At 36.8% G+C, this 21635-nt stretch overlaps 1 protein-coding gene across 1 annotated transcript in view; it reads right to left on the reverse strand.

Annotated features, from left to right (window-relative positions):
• VWA8 (von Willebrand factor A domain containing 8) overlaps positions 1–21635 on the reverse strand; it is a 191499-nt gene that overhangs the window by 85072 nt on the left and 84792 nt on the right. Inside the window, exons 21-25 of the mRNA XM_075046133.1 lie at positions 17980–18056; positions 4940–5015; positions 4129–4264; positions 2704–2823; positions 449–654 (exon numbers count right to left, since the gene is read on the reverse strand). Of these exons, the coding sequence (XP_074902234.1) occupies positions 449–654; positions 2704–2823; positions 4129–4264; positions 4940–5015; positions 17980–18056 (615 nt within the window). The remainder of the gene's footprint in view (positions 1–448; positions 655–2703; positions 2824–4128; positions 4265–4939; positions 5016–17979; positions 18057–21635) is intronic.

Consider the following 21635-nt stretch of genomic DNA (forward strand, 5'->3'; position numbering starts at 1 on the left):
TCTTACATAGTAGAAAAACAGACTCTTGGGTTTTTTTTTAATATCTATAAATAAACATACAGAAAAAAATCATAGAATCATAGAATCGTTTAGGTTGGAAAAGACCTTTAAGAGTCCAACCATCAACCCACCACCACCTTGCCCACTAAACCATGTCCTGAAGTGCCTTGTCTACGTGTTTTTTTAATATCTCCAGGGATGGTGACATCACCACTTCCCTGGGCAGCCTGTTCCAACGCCTGACAAATATCCGCCTGTGTACATCTGCAATCCTTACCCTCAGACTATCTGAACATCTGAATATGATGATTCCTTCAAAATGCAAAACCTCTCATAAGAATGAAATAAAAATGCACGAACAATAATGGCATCTTTTTCTAAAACCTTCAGGCATTAAGAAACTAGTAGTGGTGAATTCAAGCTTTCAATGAAATCTGAAATACTGTACCTGTAAATGTTTTACAATATTCACAACTTCTCTAGTTGAATAGGGATAGTTGATAATTCCTTGGTCAGCTAAGGTCCTGAGTTCTCCAAAAGCAGCCACCAGTTTCTGAAGAATTGGCTCTGGAACATCAGGACCATACTGTCTAAGCATAGCCAGTTCAGATCGTGGTTTGGGATTATCAACAGCATGGCAACTAAAAATGTCACCTAAAAAGAAAACAGCACACAGTTAAGTAATTTATAAAGAGCAAGCATCACAACAGCCCCATTAACTTTCATACAGCACCTTAAATGGAAAAGCAATGGCTCAAGGGGATGCTAAGTACCTACTTGTTAAAACAAAACAAGACAAAAACTACTTTGAAAAATGTGAAGGACAAACTTGCTATGAAGAACATTGAGGCTCCTGGAAACATGGAGATCTCTCCTGTCATTTTAATGAAGGTGATCACGAGGAAGAATTTCAAGAAGAAACACAAGTCAAATGAATGCAGAAAAAAGAAAAGAAAAAAGGTTTAAAGAAAGAATAACAGGTTGAATGGGACCAATTTGTGAACACTTTCAAAACACCACAGGATGCACGGAAATCTTGATATGCAGTAATGCCCTAATGCAAACCCAATTGAGAGGTCTAGAGGAAATACTGGATTTATCTTTTCTCTCTGTCTGTCTTGAAGTATGGTAAGAAATTTGGCAAGACATTCTTTCCATATATTTGCATTATATTGGTCCCAATCATATAATCTATAAAATTGAGTTTATTTGTAAAGAGTCCTTTAACAGTTGTACAAAACTTTGCAGAAACACGATCAGATCCTGCTGAAAAGGGACTTGAATTAAAAGCAGAAGAGCTCCTATGCTTGAAAAACAATATTAACAAAGAACCCCGAAAACCTCAAACCAAACCTCTGCCATGTGGGCCGAAAGCAATAATGCTAGGATGATCTATTTTGTTTAAAGCGTCCATGTAAGGAGGAAAATTAGGTCATGAAAAAGAAACAGGCTATACTGAAACATCTTGAGGCAACATAGCTGGGTGAAATTCAGAGCCAACGAGTCTCTGACACGGAATGCCCGTTCACTGGGAACTACATCTGAAAACCAAAAAAGCTATCATGCAATATGGAATTGGGTTTGCACCTGCTTTTATGAGTACGTTATTATCCTAGTGGCAGGTGTCCCTGCCCATGGCAGGGGAGTTGGAACTAGATGACCTTTAAGGTCCCTTATAACCCAAACCATTCTATGATTCTATTATTTCTTGCAGAGTAAGCATTACAGCTAAAACTAACAGATGAAAGCACATAAATTAAGGTGCCTGCATACAAACAGCTAAGCTAACACAGATAACAGAGTCAGTGGAGTCTGGAGGGCTATTCAGTTCGTAGCCCTGGTGTAAGAGTGCCAAAGCCTTGCCAGAGGCCCACTTAGACTAAGACTGAACTATACAGGCCAATGAATTCTTCATCACTTGCCCTTATACAACATAAATTTTTGCTTTTGCTGTGAGATGAAGCTGTGGGGAACCTTTGCTGATACACAGGATTTTTAGGACCTACCAGGAGCTTTCTGAAATAAGGCTGCTGTCGATATGAAAAACTTTGATGTGAAATTTGGACAGCCTTACCTGAAACTAGATGAATTCAGTATCTCATCAAATATATGTATTTTAATAAGGCCCATCACACATGGCCATGTGCATGGAGAGGCTAATGAGGACTAAGAAGCAGGCAGCATAGTGCTAACACCAAAAAAGACAGTAACCTCCACTGCTGAGAGGAGAGAAAAGAACCATCCATCAAGCTCCCATCTCTTGTATTGAAGAGGACAGCGCCTGGCGTGTGGCTTGTTTGATATGGGGAAAAAAATGGTGAGCAGTGGTGTTAACCATTGATGTCAGGTATCAAGCTGCTCATAGCTCATGTTTTTGCTATATTTGTATACAATATACACTCATTAACAAAGACTTCTCGTAACCTTGCCTGTCTTCTGTGTTTGTCCAGATCCCATAAAACAAAATAGTTGTAACACAGATGACCACATTAAGCTGTTCACTTCAGGGCAAGTTCAGGCACTTTTATTAAGATATGTAAATTTACATGTTAGTTGTCTTTTGAATCTCACCTTGAGTGTCTTCTGTGAAACAAAATATCAATATGCATAAGCACCCCTTCTCCTCATGAAATCTAATGAATAAAGACAGTTATTCTATTAATCAATTCTATTAAAGATCACCATTTAATATGAATCACTTACCTAATGTGCCAAAAAAGTCATTACCCAAGAAAGGAAATCCAGGTCTATTTGCTAGAACTATCATTCTAAAATCAGGATGAATAACTATGACATTTTCTCTCCCCTCTACATAAGCATGATCTGGAAAAGAATTAAAAGTTATTAATTGCATATTTAAGCTTTGTGATTATGAATGAATTAAATGAACATAATTAGATTAGAAGAAGAATTCTAATTCTAGGACGAATTTTTCTAATCTAATTATGTTCTTCTTAGAATTAGAAGAACAGTTACAAAAAAAGGCTCAATAGCGTCTTAGGATGTCATTCAACTCTGAGTATTCTAGGTTTCATTTTAAAGTTTCATAATTTGTTTCACGAAAATTTAACTGGTGTTTCATTTAAATGAAAATGCAATCAGTGTTCTTGGGGTGGGGACTACCTGTCCTGTTTATATTTAATTCCACGAAAATGCTGAAGCCAATGGTGAATAAAATGTGTTTTTATATAGGTCTGACATTATCTGATCTGGGAACACAGGACTGAAACTCCTCCTGGTTATTACAAAAATCTGTGAGAAGCCACACACACATGATTTCACATATGTGAAGACTGTTTCTCCAAAATGAGTCAGACTGGCCCCACTTGTTTCCAGTGGCACATGGTGTTTGGGAATCCTTTTACCTCCTCTAAAAAATTGAGATTGACTAGCAAGATATTTTAAAAAATGCCCACTACAGTTTATAATGACGAGCAAAACTCAAGTGTCATGCCATGCGAGTGCTGAATGATTGCTTCACTCAAACATTGTTACCAATATTGTTAAAAAGAAACTCATTACATAAAGCACAGTGTCTACTAACATCAAGAGGGCATTTTGAACATGGTCTTTCTTTGAAAAATAATGAAAAATATTTAGTTCCTGCAATTCACATGAATTAAATTCCATTAAATTACAAAATACTCTCACGCTGCAGGATATATTTAAATAATATAAGCATATGCAATATTTGATTAGATGGAACCCTTAACAATTCAACCTTATATATACTCACATCTTCAGTTCTAGATCTGATCAAATTATACCCCAACTGTCCAGATGGGCATAACCAGGATCATAATTTGGTCAACTAGATCTTTATTTCTTATGGTGAATGAGAAGCAGACGTCAACAGTTTTTTGGGGTTTTTGTTGTTGTTGTTTTGTTGGTTGGGGTTTTTTTAATTTTTCAGGAAAATTCACAAGAATGCTAATTTAAGAAAACCTTTGTGGCTATTGCAAAAGTAGTAAAGAAAATGACTGCAAATTCTCTAACTGTTAACCTTTTAGCATCAAGTATTTTTTCTGTTTGGACTCTTCTGGGTCTCTATTTAGTAATGTAATTGCTGAAAACCAGCAACACATTACATTTTACTGTAAACGATCAGAACACTTTATATTTACTTACTGGCAACAATTCGCCTTCCATCTGACAAAACCATTTCCCCACTTTCTACTAAAGTTTTTAAGACACAGGTAACATTTGTTGGTGCTTTGTCTGCCTCATCGATTACCAAAATATGTCCGAACTTCACTGCTTTTACCTAGAAGAGAAAAGAATCAAAACATCACAACCCCACAAAAAACCCTGCAAGAAACACATTACTGATTTCTCAGTCAGTAGCAGGGACATCTCGGTGGCACTGAGACAAAAAAAGGGGACTCAGAACAGGAATAAGCTATGGGAAGAGGAGGCAGGTGAGACAGGAAAGGTGGGTGCTTCTGTTTCTTCAGGATAGGGATGGAAAGGGCTGTGCTAGGGAGGGAAGTGAGGAGCGTGACCGAGAATGAATCGGAGCACTGACAGAGAAGTGCAAAGCAGTTTGCATCTAGACTGTCAACGTGTAGCTGAAAGAACTAAAGAACGGCTGCAACAGCTGTTTGGAGTCTAACTTAGCAGGTAGGTCTGAGATGCTACAAAAGAGGAGGAGGAAAATACCACTCTGCCAGTTAGAATGTGTCAGGTTAATACTAAATTATTTTCCATATTCATTTTGTGCACGCAGACTCCCAAGACGATCATCTTATTCACATTTGGCACAGCAAATGGGGCAAATGTGACCACAGTCAAAGTTAATGAAATGTTACCACACTCACTGACTATGCCACCAAAGTAATCAAATCACAAAGACTTTTCTTATTTGAAAAGCCAGCATGGTTAACTACTTGTTTTAAATGAAAAACATTTCCAAATATACAATCCAAATGTTATTACTGACCAGTGGTGAATCTTCATATATAATAAGACCATCTTTAACAGAAGGTTGTAGGGTAAGGCTTTGTACAGTGGTATCCCTGAAACGTGGAAAAACAGACAATGTTCATTAAAAATACAAGGGAATTTTAGTTACAATAAAACACAAAATGAAAAAATGAAGGCTCTCTTTTTCTAAGAGGAAAAAAATATCTTTTTTTTTTCTTTTTCTTAGAATTCTTGAAGAACTTGAACTGAGAACAATGCCGTGCCAGCTTAGTGGTCAATTTGAGTATCCCTGTCTCTGCCATGGCTTTCACAGTAGTTCTCAATTTCTCATAAACCCTGGGAATGAAACCACTGAAAAGTGAATCTGTATCTTTTGCATGCAGGCACATTACTGCTGTTACTACAGGCCATTCTGTGTTAGTCTGTATCAACAGAATGATGGATTATTCACACGACAAAACCTGTCAGGAGAGCCTCACTTACGCTGCTTGAGATCCACACGCTGGTCGATAGGTAAGGTTGGTAACCTTTGCATTGCATGTGAGATTTGATACAACAAAAATCTCTTACCTTTCACAGCCATGCCATATAACAAAACTGTTTGCTTAAGCTAAGCTGACTCACTGTTCCAAATATCCACCTTAGTTCTATCTTTAATTTTGTAACACCTTGTAAAAAACCAACAATATTCTGATAAGCTCCATGGGTACAGGAAATCAAACACAGCACTGTTTGCAGCAAACTATTAAATGGCCAGCTTCCAATTACAGTTTTAAACTGACAGCATAACACGCACGTTTCCTTTATTTGAAACTGCTGTCAGCAGGATTTCTGTCCTTAATAACTAATAATTTCTTGTTTAGCTTCAAACTCATGATTGATTTATCCCAGAGTTGCTCATGCACAGGAATAAAGCATAGGGCAGGAAGAGAGATTTTTAATGTTTAGCTACTTCATCTGAACTTTAATCCATGAGGGGAAAGGTTACAAAGCTGGGACCACCTTCACTTCATTTAAGCCTGTCAAATGCAGCCTGTCACAAGCAGCAACACTCCCCCAAATAGTTATATTCATGTTGTATTCACTTGCAACATGTAATTTTTTAAACCGCTAAAATAAGCAGTAGCATTAATCTATTATCTCAGAAATCCTACCATGGACATAAAAACAAAGCTTGTATTGTCATCCTGCTTGTCTACCCATTTCTACACTGGGCAGAGAAATCAATAATGGATCAAAAAATAACAGTAAACCAACAACTTTTGTTTCTTGAATACAGATTATTTTAGGGACTAAATTCTCAGACTGTATGTATCAGCCTACCTCCGTCACCAGTTATCATTTCTAGTTCAAGCCCATACAGTCGCAGATGTAGAAGAATTTTAAAATGTGTAAACCAAACCCTTAAGTACATGAAGGCACCGTCACAGGTTACTAATTAGTTAGAAATAATTCATGGAAAAATGTTGTAGGGAATTAAACCAGGTAGAAGAGGGGAAGGATTTGTCAAACCTGAACCCTGATCTGTTTAAAGTAATAGAAAGGTGAGAAAATGGGAAGATCTAATGAAAGCATAGGCCAAGAATAACGTAAAGGAAGATGAAGCATTACAGGATGCTTTACAGATAATAAATTTGCACTTAGCAGCCAATGCATTTAAAAAATAAAGTGAACAGAGCATGGCAGGAAAGGAAGACCTCTAGTGCTGGTGCGCACGGGCACAGGTGTCGGCGGACAAAAAAATCACAAATGTCAAATGGTGTTTTACTGTAACACAGAACAGTGTATTTTACTTTTGGTGAGCTAGTTAATCCTCTGGCTCTGCAGAGATTACTTACAACCCCAATATGGAATACTAACTTGAGCTTAGTATCACCAGCAGCCCACACAAATCCTTAGGTTGATCTCATTCTCAGGGATGACAGAATTGACCATATCTTTGTGGGAAATAAACACCAGCAAGAGTTTACACTTTACTGAAGCACTATTATAAAAGTTGCATAGATCAGAAAAAAATGTATAAGTATCAAAATGAAAGAACAATTGACATCCTAAATCTAGCTTCTAACTTTATTTCTTATTTTATCTGTGGTTTCCTCCTTTCTTCTATTTTGTTGTTATTCAGCCCTAATATTTTTAGGAAATATTTCAGGGGGTTTGCAATGTATTATAGAAGCTAAATATACAGCCAAATATTAATTCCATTGGCTTGATGACATAAGTGAATGCAAAACTCCTGTACTTGCTTAGGCTATTACATTCAGACATGTATATAGGAGTGATTTTTGCCAGGGTTAGTACAGATACACGTTATTTTCCTTTCAGAATCATAAGCTATGCAATTAGATGTCATTAATTTCTATTCTTCAGAAACCTAACATGACCTAAACACACTAAAGAATGGCTAAAAATAATTTGCCTCCTTAGGGTATTTTTCTTCTTAAATTTTCACTTTGTAATGAAATTACATAAATGTAAAGACACTGAAATATAGAATAATAAAAATATGCTAAGTCTGAAATATTTCTGAACAATATGGTATGCAGATTTTCCTAAATGTAAAGTATGTCTGGCACTCAAAACATTAGACTGTAGAATTTCACTCCCACAGGAAAGGAGCTAAAAAGTGTAATTCACATTCACTTATTAATATTAGCACCTTAATACTAACTACGGTCTAACAAAGACATGAATATCAAAACTCCCTAATTTCATCACATTTGGCACCCAAGATGAAAATAGTTCTGACACAAAGAAGCAAGACTGTGGGAATATAGAAGCGAGTGAGAAAAGCTGTCTGACATACTGTCATCCCACTCAAGTGAACTGATTTGTCTTCTCCTGATTGTAAAAGAAAAATACGAAAAGCTTGCTAATGTCTTTCCTAAGAAGGTATTTTTATTTTTATCAAGCAAGCCATCCTCACAAGCTCTCTCTCAAAAAAAAAAAAAAAAAAAAAAAAAGAAAGAAAAAAAGAAAAAAGATCTGCTGCTGAAACTCAGCAACTTTTCTGACAGTGCCACTTAATTCATAGTAGGACTTCTGATAATTCTTTTGATGGTTTTTTGTTTATTAGCTCACATCACTGCCTTTTATTTATTTTTTGCTACTGGTGCATTATTTACCCTAAAGGCAGCATTTTCTGAGGTCTACAGACTTACTTGAACATACTAGTCTGTGACAGTTACTATTTCTTTGACAGCAATGCCTTCTTTCTGGGGAAGAACTATGAGATGCGGGAGAAGAAATTTCCATCAACCACAGAGACTGTTCAGGCCATTCTGTCCCTGTCGATTTTTAAGATTTACCCAAATTCTATTAAATAATTGAACTAAAAACATTACACCAAAAATAGAGGAGAGGAACTGCACCTGACAGCTACTTTATTGTTTAGAGTAGAATTCTCCTCTACACAAATCCAATCAATGAGTTCAGCATTTCTTATCCCATTCATGGGAGACAGAAACTTTCTTCCAGGCTCTTTTCAAATGGAAATTTGGAGTTGTTTGGGAGAGCTGAATACCTCTATCAATAGACCTTGGAACAGGGCAGGATGGAAGGCAAAGATGGAAAGAAAGTAAATCTCCAAGCATTCTGGATATCCTGTGGTGAGACACAGGAGCTGAAACTAGCCAGGAGGTAAAATTAAGGACCAAAGGAGAATTATGTTCCTCTCCTCCTGAAATGTGGGTTAGTTCATCTGGAGGACTACCTGGCTGAAAGTTGCTTCTTCAGAGAAATGAAATCAATGCATGAAATTCTTCATTAAAAATGTTAATGCTGTCTATATGACACATCTGCAAATAACTCATTGCATGTTTTGACACTTTTCCTCCCCAGAACATTGAAATGTAAACACCAAAACAGAATTTGATCCATTGTATAATTTACCCGTTACCATGTAACTTAAGAAAAGGAAAAGGTATTCCAATGCTTTAAGACTTGAGTCCCCAAGAAGGTTTATGCCCAAATACAGGACACAGTGTCAGGACCTCAGTTAACAGGACAAACATCCATATTCACTGGAATTACTCCATCTTGACAAGTGCTGAAGAATCCTGCCCCGGCTTTTGTATGTACTTACACTGAGGCTGAAAGGGTAACAGAATATCTATGGAAGGCAACCTTGCATTTTAAAGGTTGGTGCTCATGGTAACAAGCTTAGATACATCAGATTCAGGTTTGGCCTTCCTCTTATTCTCCAAATGGAACTTTATAGTAGTTGAAAGGAAAAATCAGAGACACAGAACATATGCTCTAATAATTGTTGTTCTTAATTTCTGTGAGATATCTGTATCTATCTCAATACCTATGTACATAGAGATATATATATATCTCTCTCTTCTCAATTACATTTCAATCAGACATGAATATGCCCATCTGCTGTGACCTAATTTTAAGAGTATTTGAAAAATAATTAGGCCAAGGGCCATTTGAAGCTGTTAATTGGTTAGCTAATCCACTCATGGATTATCCTGATGGAAAGCAGGCGATCTTAACACAAAGAAAGAAAGAATCTGCATGACTTTGACATTTAAAAATGAATTTCTTCAGCCAACTTATCATACAGCCATTGCATTGCCTGATCTGACCACTGTGTTTAGGAAATTCTGAAATACTGAAAAGCCAAGCAGCTGTCTCATTTCTCTGTTAAACTGACACTGTAAAGCCTTTTTGACTTATCTGTATGCACTGATAATTAAATCCCCATTTTTTTTCTGCTAGGCTGTTATAGCTACTCAGCAGGACATATATTTGTTTAAAATCCAAGAAATTATTTAGAGTATAAAGGTACTCATTACTCAGTATGACTGCGGGTGGCAGAACAAAGGCCAAAGAGAATTATATGTTTAATTCGGGTTATATGCTTAAATCAAGTTACAGAACTACTTATAAGTGATCCATCTTTCCAAATGAGATGCAAAGTTTTCACATAATTTGTTACAACAACATAAGAAATTCACTCACCCTAATTGTAAAATCCATAAATGAAGAAACATGATACCCTACAGCTCCCCTTATTGTGTATAAGAATACATTTCACTGAGTAAACAGTGAGAAAATGTTACTTCAGCTTTAGAGGAAAATGAAACAACGGGGTCTTCTAACCTAAGCTATTTTTCTGTAACAGCCACACAGCAGGCTATTCAAGCTGAATTCAATTCCTACAAAAAGACAAATGAAGTAGCTCTCTAACACCTGGAATCTGACAATAGCAGAGCTAGTCAGCCAGCTTATGAAAAGCTAAAACTAGAAATAGAGACCATTAGCTTGCATGGACTCTTGGAAGCTTTGCATTGCAACTCTGTATTGATTGAAAATGTATTTAAGAAAAGGGGAAAAAACAACAGCAAGAGTAAAAAACCATAAAAGACACCTATTATGTGCTAGCTAATACATGCAGTGCAGAACATAAATCTTCATAACAAAATATGTCATCTTATTATTTATTTCCAAACCTGAGCTGCATAAAGAATAAAGCAGACACTATAAGGTTACTGTACAACATTAAAAGAAAATATTCCAGACATATACATTCATGACTCAAAATCACCAGGAAAAATTACCTAGCCTTTTTTTTGTCGCTGCCAACATACAAATACACAACACACATCTTCACCGTGTTCAGTGGATTCCTCTAATAAACCAGTGCGGCTTAAGAGCCCTTGCTTCAACAACAGTTCGCTACAGAGATAGCTTTTCTGGGTTGTTCATTTTCAAAAACAGACCTGCAGAGCTATATCAGCATTTAAATTGTTTTACATGGTCCTATATTCTTTCAAGAGAAGATAACCAAATGCAATTCTGAGAAGAGGTACACTATAATTCTACAGTATCGGGTGTTCATTGGTGTCTTGGGCAAAGGAAGTTATTCCTTCTGAAACAACTTTTTTAATTAGAATTTAAAAAATCTGAAGTCAATAAAGCTGAAAGGGTAGTTTTAAATTATCTCAATAGGGGAAACAGGTAATTAGATTTTATACTGATTACATGTGCTGAAAAAGAGGGAAAGAAAATTAACATCTAAAGATTAATGGAGAGTTTGTAGTAAGTATTGCTTGTAGGGACACCATAAGCTCATTTTCCTACCCCAAACCTCTCCATTAATTTGATTGTTAAAGATCACAGCAAAATTACATTTATTTTCAAAAGGATAACATATGTAAACCCAGTTAATTTTTGGAAGAAAAGATCGTCAGATTACTGTAATTTATTAGGGAACTACGAAAGGCACAACACAAAATGTAGTAGATTTTTAAAATGAACCCTGTATCACACTTCCCAATCATCAGTCACAAGAACAAACACAGTATCTTTGACAGGCAGATGCAATACCATAGGTAAATTCTTTGAAAGGAAATGTAACATTAGGAAAAAACAGAGTAAGGTAGTGTAATATCTTCTAAAATAATAGTAAGATTATCAGATAACATAGAATTTCTATAGCAGTTAATATTCTGTTGACAGTGATGAAACATCAGATTTACAACAAAGCCAAATTGCTTTAGTGCATATGTTAATGCCTAAAAAAGTGGAAGACAAGTTAACTCAACTTGTAAGAAAAGATATCACAAGGAGAACTAAGAATTAAAATGGCGAATTTAAAGGCAGAAACCCTTTTATTTAAAAGTTAAAGAAGAAAACTTCCTACGTACTCTATTTTCATGAAAAGGCATCAAACCATATTTATAAGCAGTTTTAACTTTTTCAGCCTTACAGAGAACAACTCTCCTACACCAAAAAACACTCCCTCTTTTTGTCATATAACTTTATGAAGATTTGTATTCTCTTTTTTGACAATAAACTGATTTCCTAGAAGATTATTTTCTTCATACGGACAAAGAGAACGCTTGAACAGAACTAATCGTTTCATATCTTCTGCAGATTCACTAAGGCTCCAAGCAGCAGAAAATCCATTCACAAGCCGTCAATAAACTATTGATGTAGATGACACTGCAGTCTACTCATCAAAACCTTCTATTCCTGTAAGCGACGGCCCTGTTCTTACACAACTAAATAACTGCAGATCTACTGAAGACGTCAGAGTTGAGGTTGACTAGTTCTACTTATCATGACTTCAGTGGCTGCATCTGTAGTAGCTCAGGGGGGATCCAGTCCTCTCACTAGCTGAGAGTAACCAAGCTCCCATCGCAATGGAAAGGATCAGTACTTCTCACTCCTGAACATTCTGAATTGTGTGGAGCAATGCCTCTGACAGACACTCCGCAGAGGAGATGGTGGGCTGCAATTTTTGCATTTCCTACGGCTGATCTATGGCTGAGACAGCGTGAAGCCAGAAAACATCTCAGAGAAATTTCTGCTTAACAACTGCTCATTATTTACACTCATATCATGACAATAAATAAATGTTCTAGACCAAACAATCTCATTATACAAAATGTCCCTATTGTTCTGAAAACAATGATGAGTTTGAAGCTGTTTCTTAATTCCCTCAACTTTAACTACTGTTCCATACTGACACATTTGGACATCAGCTAAGGACAGTGCAAATGGACTCCCCACATGGAACAACCACTGCTGGATTATCTAATTTTATGAAGATAAGATAAACTAATTGTTAACTTTTTTTTCTTCCAACTGAACAATTTTGATTTAGCAAGACACGTTACTACAACATACATAGAATAAAAGCTAGCTGGGGTCATCCAGCTGCTACCTTATAGAAATTGGTAAATCACAGCATCACAGAGTGGCTGAGGTTGGAAGGGGCCTCTGGAGGTCATCTGGTCCAACCCCACTGCTCAAGCCAGGCCACCTAGAGCCAAGGTACCCAGGATCGTGTCCAGACAGCTTTTGAGTATCTCAAAAATCAAGGAGTGTAATGTATACCAAACTTTAAAGAAAAGGTACTGACACAGAAAAATGAAAATTGTGCTTTCCTGAACCAAGCAAATGTCCTGCTTGGAACACAAGATGTTCTTTCCACAATTAATTTTCCTTAAAGGGACTACCAAGACAGAGAGGGTTTTGTTTGCTATCAGAGCAATTAGGAGCACAACTCATGATGGCAGATAATAATTTCAGAGGGTTCCTGTTGCCAGTCGCTCTTTTTGGCTACATGACTTAAAGCCAATCCAACCCCAGCAGAATGGAGATGGCAGCTTTCACAGGTCCTGAGTTGACACTGTGTGCTCTCCACAGTATTTTTCCAGTTCTCTCTAGTTGCCCAAATTAAGATTTCAGATGAGAATAAATTAAATGTAAATCTGTTTTTCCTTTTTTTAAGCTCATGTATTAAAGACTAGAAGCCTATTTTAATGAAAGCTGAGATCAGATAACACCATATGACTTCAAAAACTTGATGTATGTATTAATCCAAATGCCTTTAGCACACAAAATCTAGCACCTCATACTAGCAGAAACTACTATAAAAAGTGAGTCACTGAATTTTACATCTTCCTAGTCAGAACCTAAGCTTTTAGGAAACTTTCTATTACAAGTTTCTTCACAATCAAAAAAACTTCCCAAAACTGGAGACATAAATCAAGCTCGTGTTGGAAACACAAAAGATAAATACTGTATTTCTGTAATATAGTCTACACAAAAATAGTAACTTCAAGGAGGAGAACTCATTATCATTAAAATCTAAAAAGCAGCTTGACAGTATGACTTAATTTCAAATAGATGCAAACCTAAATGTTTAAATGACAGGTAAAGGACATTTTACTCCAGCAAAACCATTCTTTTGTCTGCAGTTAGTTACTAATTTGATGATAAGAGAAGTAAAATTAATCTTTTTTAATTTGATCACATCAAAGAAGCCAAAAGTCTAAAGTCCATGATATTTTCTTCTGACATTTTTATGCAGGAGAGAAGGCAGCTTACATTTTTATAGTTATCTATTACTCTCATCAAGAGGGATTTTATAGTCTTAACAGGGCACATGTTCTTGCCTGAGTCTTCTCTAAAGCTTTAAATTTTTTTTCTTCCTTCTGTGGAATCTTCTTCGTCTAAGAGACTTCATAATTTAAAGAAAGATGCTACCAGTTTCCATGAAAATCCTTTTCCTGATTCAATGAAATTTGTTGTACAGATCCACGCTTAATCCACCAAATTTAACTTCAGATTTTTGTGTAGAACCACTGGCAATTTCTTTCTACATCACTCACATGAGAGATGGCAAAAGTAGTAACAGCAAGGTTCATAAAATGATGAGGCTTTCCAGGATTCATGCATTTAGGAGCAACACAAACACTTGACTCTGTGTTACATTTATTTGGAGGACATCAAAGTTTCTTAGAAAGTCAGCTGGTATTTGTTTAATTTCTATACAGATCTCTCATTGGCTTGTGATTGCACAGCCCTCAGATTTTCACCTTTCTACTAGCACGATGAATGCACGCTCAAGGTGAAAGCAGTAAAACCTTAAAGTTTAATATTAGGCAAGGTAATGCTGTTTGTTCTGTAACATGTAGCTGGTGTCCTGAGTGCACAAAATGGAGACAACCATCCCAGAAGGGTAAACAGAATTCAGGATTTCTCTGCTGAAACTTAATCCTGTAGGAAAGGAGTGACTGGGAAATGCTGGCAGATGAAAGTTCTTCCTGAACATGGAAAAGCAGTAAGATGCTTCATAAGCGCAGTTCTAGAGAGAGGCGGTGCAGAGCCTATGCCAAATTACCCCTTTCAGAAAGACTCTTATAACCCCACAATTAGTGTGATGAGATAGTTGGTCAACTCCTGATCAACTCCTAATATTAGGAAGTATGCAAGAGGAAGCAGCCAACTTTTTGAATAATTTATACGCAAACATTTTTCTTAAATACTTTCCTTATTAAATCTAATCACAGCTTGCTTCCCATTCAGATTTTCACGTTTATGGTCCCAAAATGATTTATAAGACTTAACAATTTCAAGAAAATAAAACTTCTCAATGAGGTCCTGTAAGAAAGGTTAAGAAAAAGGATTTATAACCTTCATAAGCAATTGAAACCTTAAGGTCAGGCTGACCCTTCCCATGTGAATCAGTGGTAGGGCAAGTAAATACAGATGTGAGAAAGGATGTTTAAGGAAAAGTACTCTCTTTTTTTCTGTCTTCTATCTCCTCTCATCATCTTGAAGTATAAGACATAAAATGTGAGATTTTAAAATTACTCCTGGTAATAGCACATTGCCTCTAAGACAAATATTCCCTGCTTTAATGTCATTGAACATATGGAGTGTTAGATCAGAACTCTGTATACTGTTTCATCAAGACAGTAAAAACAAAACAAAACAAAACAATAAAACCCCAAACCAACAAAAAACCCCACCAAATACCCCCCCCCCCAACCAAACAATCAACGACGAAAACCAAACCAGATTTAATGGCATTTTTAGTTCTTTTATGTTCCTGTTTGTTAGCAAAAGGGGCAAGGTATTCTTCTATAAAAAAACCCTACATCAACTACATTGCATAGCAACCTGTACTACACTACATCACAGTGTATCTCCCCTTTATTTACTTCACAAGCTATTGAAAGTAAATATTTCTGGTATGTCTTCATCATTTTGGCACTTAAATACCATGAAACAGTTTTTGAAAAAAGGCAATCAGATTCATAAATCAGAATACTTCTGAAATTCAGTCTAATTATTTTTGTCTATTATTTATTCACTATTTTCATTTTTTACATAACACTACTTTTTAATAAAGATCTTCATTATATTAATTTTAAAGCTCTTCTTACAGTTTTTTTCCACTCCAGCAGTTTCTTCTCTGGCTACATCTTAATTATAGCCACCAAAATGGATATTTTATAGCTAAGGATAGATCTCTCCACCTCAGAACAGATACTATTCAGTTGCAACACCCATTCCATATTGGCATTATTATACATACATGCGTATTACTTGTTTTATAGCTAATTATATGAAGTGACAGTTGATATGGGCAAATTCAAGAACTCGGGATGTCATCATCAGCCATTTTCTGACAGATTCACTACCTCACTAGAAACTCAGAGCCTCAGGATATGCAGCTGACAAGTGCACTCATTTCCAGAGAGACTAGTTGAAGTGGAACTAGAGAGGCTGCAACGCAAATTCCAAGGACTAATGAGATAACATCTGTCAGACACATTTCTGAAAGGGCAAAGAATGTCCACCTTCATCTGACACTGAATCACCTCCACATTTTGCATTAAGAAAGCATTAATATTATTCTTTTCCCCTACAAGGTAATCAACTAATATGCATGCTTTGACTGTTCAGTTTCTCCAGATCTGTAATTCAGGTGTATTGAGCATCATTAAGAGTATGATATTTAGAAATACTTTCCATTGGATTTCTTAACAGTATTGATGGTAGCTAGCTAGGAAATCTGCAGAAACACCCAGGGCTATCAAAGATGAAGTGCACATTCAATCATATTTTCCAATAAAATACACCTATACTATAAGATACTGACTGCATTTCTCCCCACAAAATATCTAAAAGCTTAATAGTGAGCTGTTTTGGTTTTTTTTGTAAACTTGCTCTTATTTTGTTTTGCGATCCAAAAGTGTGCACTAACAACATTGTAATCCTTGTTTAAATGCCCTATAAAGTTTACCAAGGTATTATATAGGCTGAGTTCTTCACCAAGTATTCTAAAAAGCTGTCCAGGAAACAAATTTCTGATTTTTCTGTATTCAGGAATTATTTTTGTAGAACTGCACAGGACTGCTCATCATTTTCCACTTCAATCTCTCTCTAAAGCTCTGTAACCACAAACTACTTTACAGAGCCTATAGAAGTTTGTCTTGACTAGACAAAAAAGGCACTTGGGTTTTTTTCCTAGTGATACATCAGCTAGTATGCTATAACTAATACATTCTACAGCCCCATCATCACCCCAAACATTGTGCTTATGCAATGTTCTCCTGAGCAATCTGAATTTATGTTAAAGTACCGTTCGGCTTGACCACACCTCACTGGAGAACAATTTTTCAGAGACACACACAGAAAGACAGAAATACCGTAGTATTTTGTGAAATAATTGGGATTTGCAAAAATGACAGTGTATTTTATCCAGAAGGAGTGGTTGGCTCCTCCAAGCAGAGAAGATGGCAGGGAAGTTAACGCAAAGCTGAAATTAGCAGGTCAAAAGCGGTATTTTGCAAAGAAGTAATGGAAGTCTAGGAGAGGTAGTATAAAGGAAAACAGCAATAGAAAAGTGATAAGATGGAGCTATCCAAGTATCAGGAATACCAGTACAAGACATTTGAAGACAAAAAGCTGGGGGAGAAAGTGAGGAGAAAGTGTGACAGAGACTGTGCTGTTAAAGGGCAAAATATCAAAGATGTACATTTTTATTAGCACAATTTAAAAAACAGTGATTATGGAAAGAGACGGGGTGATGATGTTAGGATGTTGAAGACAGAGAGGTAAAAATTAGGAACGAAGCTGAAAAGGATGCAGTTCAGTTGAAACCGGCTCTTCTAGACATATTCAGTCTTTACTTCAATTTATTGATTTAAAGTTCATGTCATAAAAAGCAGGCAGATAATTTCATATTATTTCAGCTTTTGAATTGTTTTCAATTGGTTTGTTGTCTTGAAGTCCGTTTTTTAGCTTGCATATGAAAAAAAAAAATTCTAATCCAAATGTTTATGAGTGAGAAAGAAATAAGTGTGCTTAGCAGGAGTGCCAAAGGAAAACAACAAAAACCATTTATGACGTAAAATGTTTCTTGTCTAATGAGTGATATATTCAAACAAGCACCTTTGAACTTTTTTCTTCACACAGTACCTCATGCTTAGGGAAATCTCTCCAGAAATGACAGCAAAATATTACTCTTCTTGAGCATGGTTTAATGTCAGTACTCTCTGACTTCTACTTTCTCTTATATATTAAGCAATGTTATTGCAGTAGATTCTTGTACCCCCTCCTCAACCTGTCAGCTTATTGCCTCTGCCTATAAAATGGATACATTCCTGTAGTCTGTCAGTCTGTCACCTACCATAATAGGGTCTTTCTTCAAACAATAAGAACAAATTAAACTTCAGAAACGTGTTTTAAAACATGGGAAATCAGATTATAAACACAAAGTATGGAAATGTAACACATTCTTACCTATGCAGCTGTAAATACTCTCTGGGTCTGTTTAAAAGGTGAAGGAATCTGTCAACAATCTTGTTTTTCCCAACACCCTGCAGTAAATAAATATAACATTAAAACATAATATAGATGTACACATTTAAGAGGTATAAACAAAGAAAAGGTAACTTTCCAAAACTGTTAAAATACTCTGCATGTTCCTTTAGGAGCACATAAAATTTCAATCTACATCAAAGGATTCTGAACACAATTTAATGATATATATTTTATTTTACACATATATACATATTTGCAAAATACTTGTCTGTCTTACTAGGAATAACCAGAAATAGGATTGCATCCCTCAAGTTATGTCACGCAGGCCAATGCATCCTTTTAACCAACACCATTTTTTTCCGGCCCTTTTTATATCACAAAGGTATTGCGAGGCTGTGAACGCTAGGAAGTTGGCTTGCACTTAATAGGAAAAGGTAATTCTCGGTGGTCATAGGAAACATCCCGCAACAGTCACGTGGAATTAGAGCATTGCCTTGGTAATATTTGCTAATCCCATTCCACTGGAGTTACCAAAAAAAAGGCCCAGATGGAATCAGAATTGGGTTGGAGATCAAGCTGATCTCTAACTCTCCTATTGCAGGATGTCTTCATTAGCTGCGCAGAACGATGACAGTGGATTTATGAAGTGAATCAGGCGTTGCTGACACTGGTGTGTCCTGTACCAATGGTTCAGGAACTGGTAGTTCAGCCCAGGCCTGGCCTGGTCCCATGGAAGGATTTAGCAGAGGTCATGAATTAGGTGTGCTACTGGAGAACATCCTCCACTTTAGTCTCATTCTAAGAGAATCCGGGTCCTATGTCCCTTGACATGTATCAAACTGCAGTAAGGAGATTCCCTTCAAAAGTACATTCCTGATCAGGTCTAAAATGCTAATGCAGATGCAGACCAAGATGACAGTTCAGATGCAGAAATTCTTATCCCTCCTGCAAGGACGTGACTGCAAACTTGGGAGCTCAGAATGACGGTGAGACTGCCAAGGCTTGCAAAGGAAAAAGAGAAAGAAAAGTTCAAATCGTAACCCAGCCAAAAGCTGTTTGACAAGACACCGTCCCTCTGCTGAGATTCTCACTCTGACTGCATGAATGCATCTAGTAGTCTGCACCAGTGTAAAGTAAAGCAGATAAATAAAACCCACAGAAAGATTAAAGATATTAGATTAAACCAACTTGAGACTCACTAATCTGTTTCACTTGGCATTGAAACAGAATAGGAGCATTCAAAGCTGTAAGTTATGACATTTATGACTGTAAGTTCTAGCTGAAAGATGGCAACTGCCAGCTGCAGAATTGCAAACTGTTTAAGCTTCTCAAAATGGGACCACAGTCTCTCATCTGATGACATTTATGAGAATGAAGAATTGTGCACATATGTGTAGTAGTTGAAATCACAGAAGGAGAGTTCTCACCACGAGAGCAGAGGAAAAACATACCGCAGAACTGACAAAAATAGATCTACCTAGATTCTACTAAAGACTCCACTCCAACACAGGAAAGCCAACTCCAGTTAGTGCTCTGCCACATGCGTCCTCACAAACCTTCTTCCATCCGATTCTTCAGAAGAATCTACAGCTTTACACATAGGTGCAGTAAGAAGCTGCAACACACTTAATATCTAACACCAGGCATTTCTGAAAACTGTCACTGGAAACACAGTTCTCCACTGCTTTGAAACAGGGGATGAAATTGTGCTAACAGATTCTTCCAGGAACTCAAAGAACATACCCGTTTGGGGGGAAATATGCAACTTCAGCAATTGCATCAGAAGCATCAAAAGTAACCAGAAACAGGGTAAGAATCCTCAAGTAGTGCACACCAACAGTTTTATTCCCCTACGTTTCTTAGTACTTGCAGTCAGATACTTAAAATCATAAATGCGTGAGAAAATAGGAATACTCCTAATGTCAAGGACAAAACACCCATACTGAAAGCAGCTTCCTTTACTTTTCCTAAGAGAGCTACGGATGACCGGGCAGATGTCTGCATGCAGTTTCTGTACCAATCCCAAGCAGACTGCATATCCTTTTTGCTGCAGAGCGGGACTCCAGCCAGCTGTGGCAAGTACAAAGATGAAGAAATAGATCAACATATTGAATCAATGTAAAACATACTTAATATCAAACAAAATGGTTACTGTAATTTAAAAAAAAAAAAAATTGGCTTTCATGTGCATTAATGGAAAGCGCGTGTGGTTTTTATGTTTATGATAGATTCTTAAAATTATGCCTGAAAAGAATATTTTCCCAACTACAAAATAAGACTGCTAGATTTTTTTTCTCCCTCTTCCAATTCCAGTAGGAAGAGGACCAAATAGCTGGTTCTGCGTATTTCTATCCATGCTGGTGTCACCAAGGGTATTAGGAGTGCACCTCACTTCTGAGAGAATGCTCAAAGGACACAAGTGTGGTGGAAGACCACTGTGGAGGAAGGGAAAGAGCACGGTCACCAAAGTAACACAGAGAAATCAATGGGAGCTGTGCCATGACCTCACCCTTTCTTCATCTGTATTTGTGAATCTCGCCAGACTCCCCACACACCTCCTTTTATTTCATTTTAAGTATACCTCGATTTCAGAATGTGATACATTTTTTAAAAGGTGCATGCAGTATTCAAAAGCCAAAAGGCATTCCCACCAGATTTTAGCTATTATAAACACGTTAACGTTGCCCAACTTCTAGACTGAACTGCTTCAGAGAGTACATTATGTGCCTTCATAGGGGCTGTGGTGTACCACATAAAATCCTTGGCTGGCAACAGTAGCTGGAGCAAAGTTGAAGTCAAAGCTTTTTGATTCCATCCCTCCACATTCCCACTTCATGACAAGTTACCACTTCTCTTTGTCTCAGTTACTCCATTGAGAAGGCACGATATACTAGAAAGGAAGGAAGAGACCAAAACTATTCAGAAGGCTCTGAAGCACCATTAAAAAACTGCAAAAAAGAACTTGGGTGAGTTCATTCCTTAAGTACCATTCATTAAGGTAACGCCAAGAAAAGTAGGTTTATTCCAAATTCACCTGACTTCCGTGGGATAAAGGATATGCCTGGTAGTCTTCAGGTGAACAAGAAAGGCGGAAAATGCTAACCCATTTTGGAAAAAACCCCTCTGAAACGAGTTACTGGCACCTCAGAAACAAGAAATTACAAAAATGGCAACAAAGTCACCCTCCTTTTCCTCAAGTCTATACCCCATACCAAGGACTGAGCTGGATCTTCCGGACACCCACACAACTAGCAGTCAACTGTTTAAGCAGAAAGAATCAAAACTACCTTTCATATGAATATACTAAAAGACTGAGTTGAACTTGGACCGGATCCAGAATGTAATCTCATGTACTTTGTAATTATTGCAACCTAAGGTAACATTCAGAGGACAAACCAGTTCACCATTAACACTTGCTGTATGTTATTTATATACGCACTATTGCAGTTCCTTAATTTGACAGAAATATAAACATATGCTAATTAGAGAGAAAAGAACATCTGTGTTGGTGTTTCAGCTGAACTGAATAAAAATATTTCAGAAAGCAAATATTAGACAATTTTTATTCCGTCTGACATATGGGACAACTGAAATAGAAAAATGGGAAGTAAATATCTTCACTAATGAATAAGAAA

The sequence above is a fragment of the Buteo buteo genome, chromosome 14, assembly GCF_964188355.1.
Source record: "Buteo buteo chromosome 14, bButBut1.hap1.1, whole genome shotgun sequence".
In the NCBI taxonomy this organism is placed as follows: domain Eukaryota; kingdom Metazoa; phylum Chordata; class Aves; order Accipitriformes; family Accipitridae; genus Buteo; species Buteo buteo.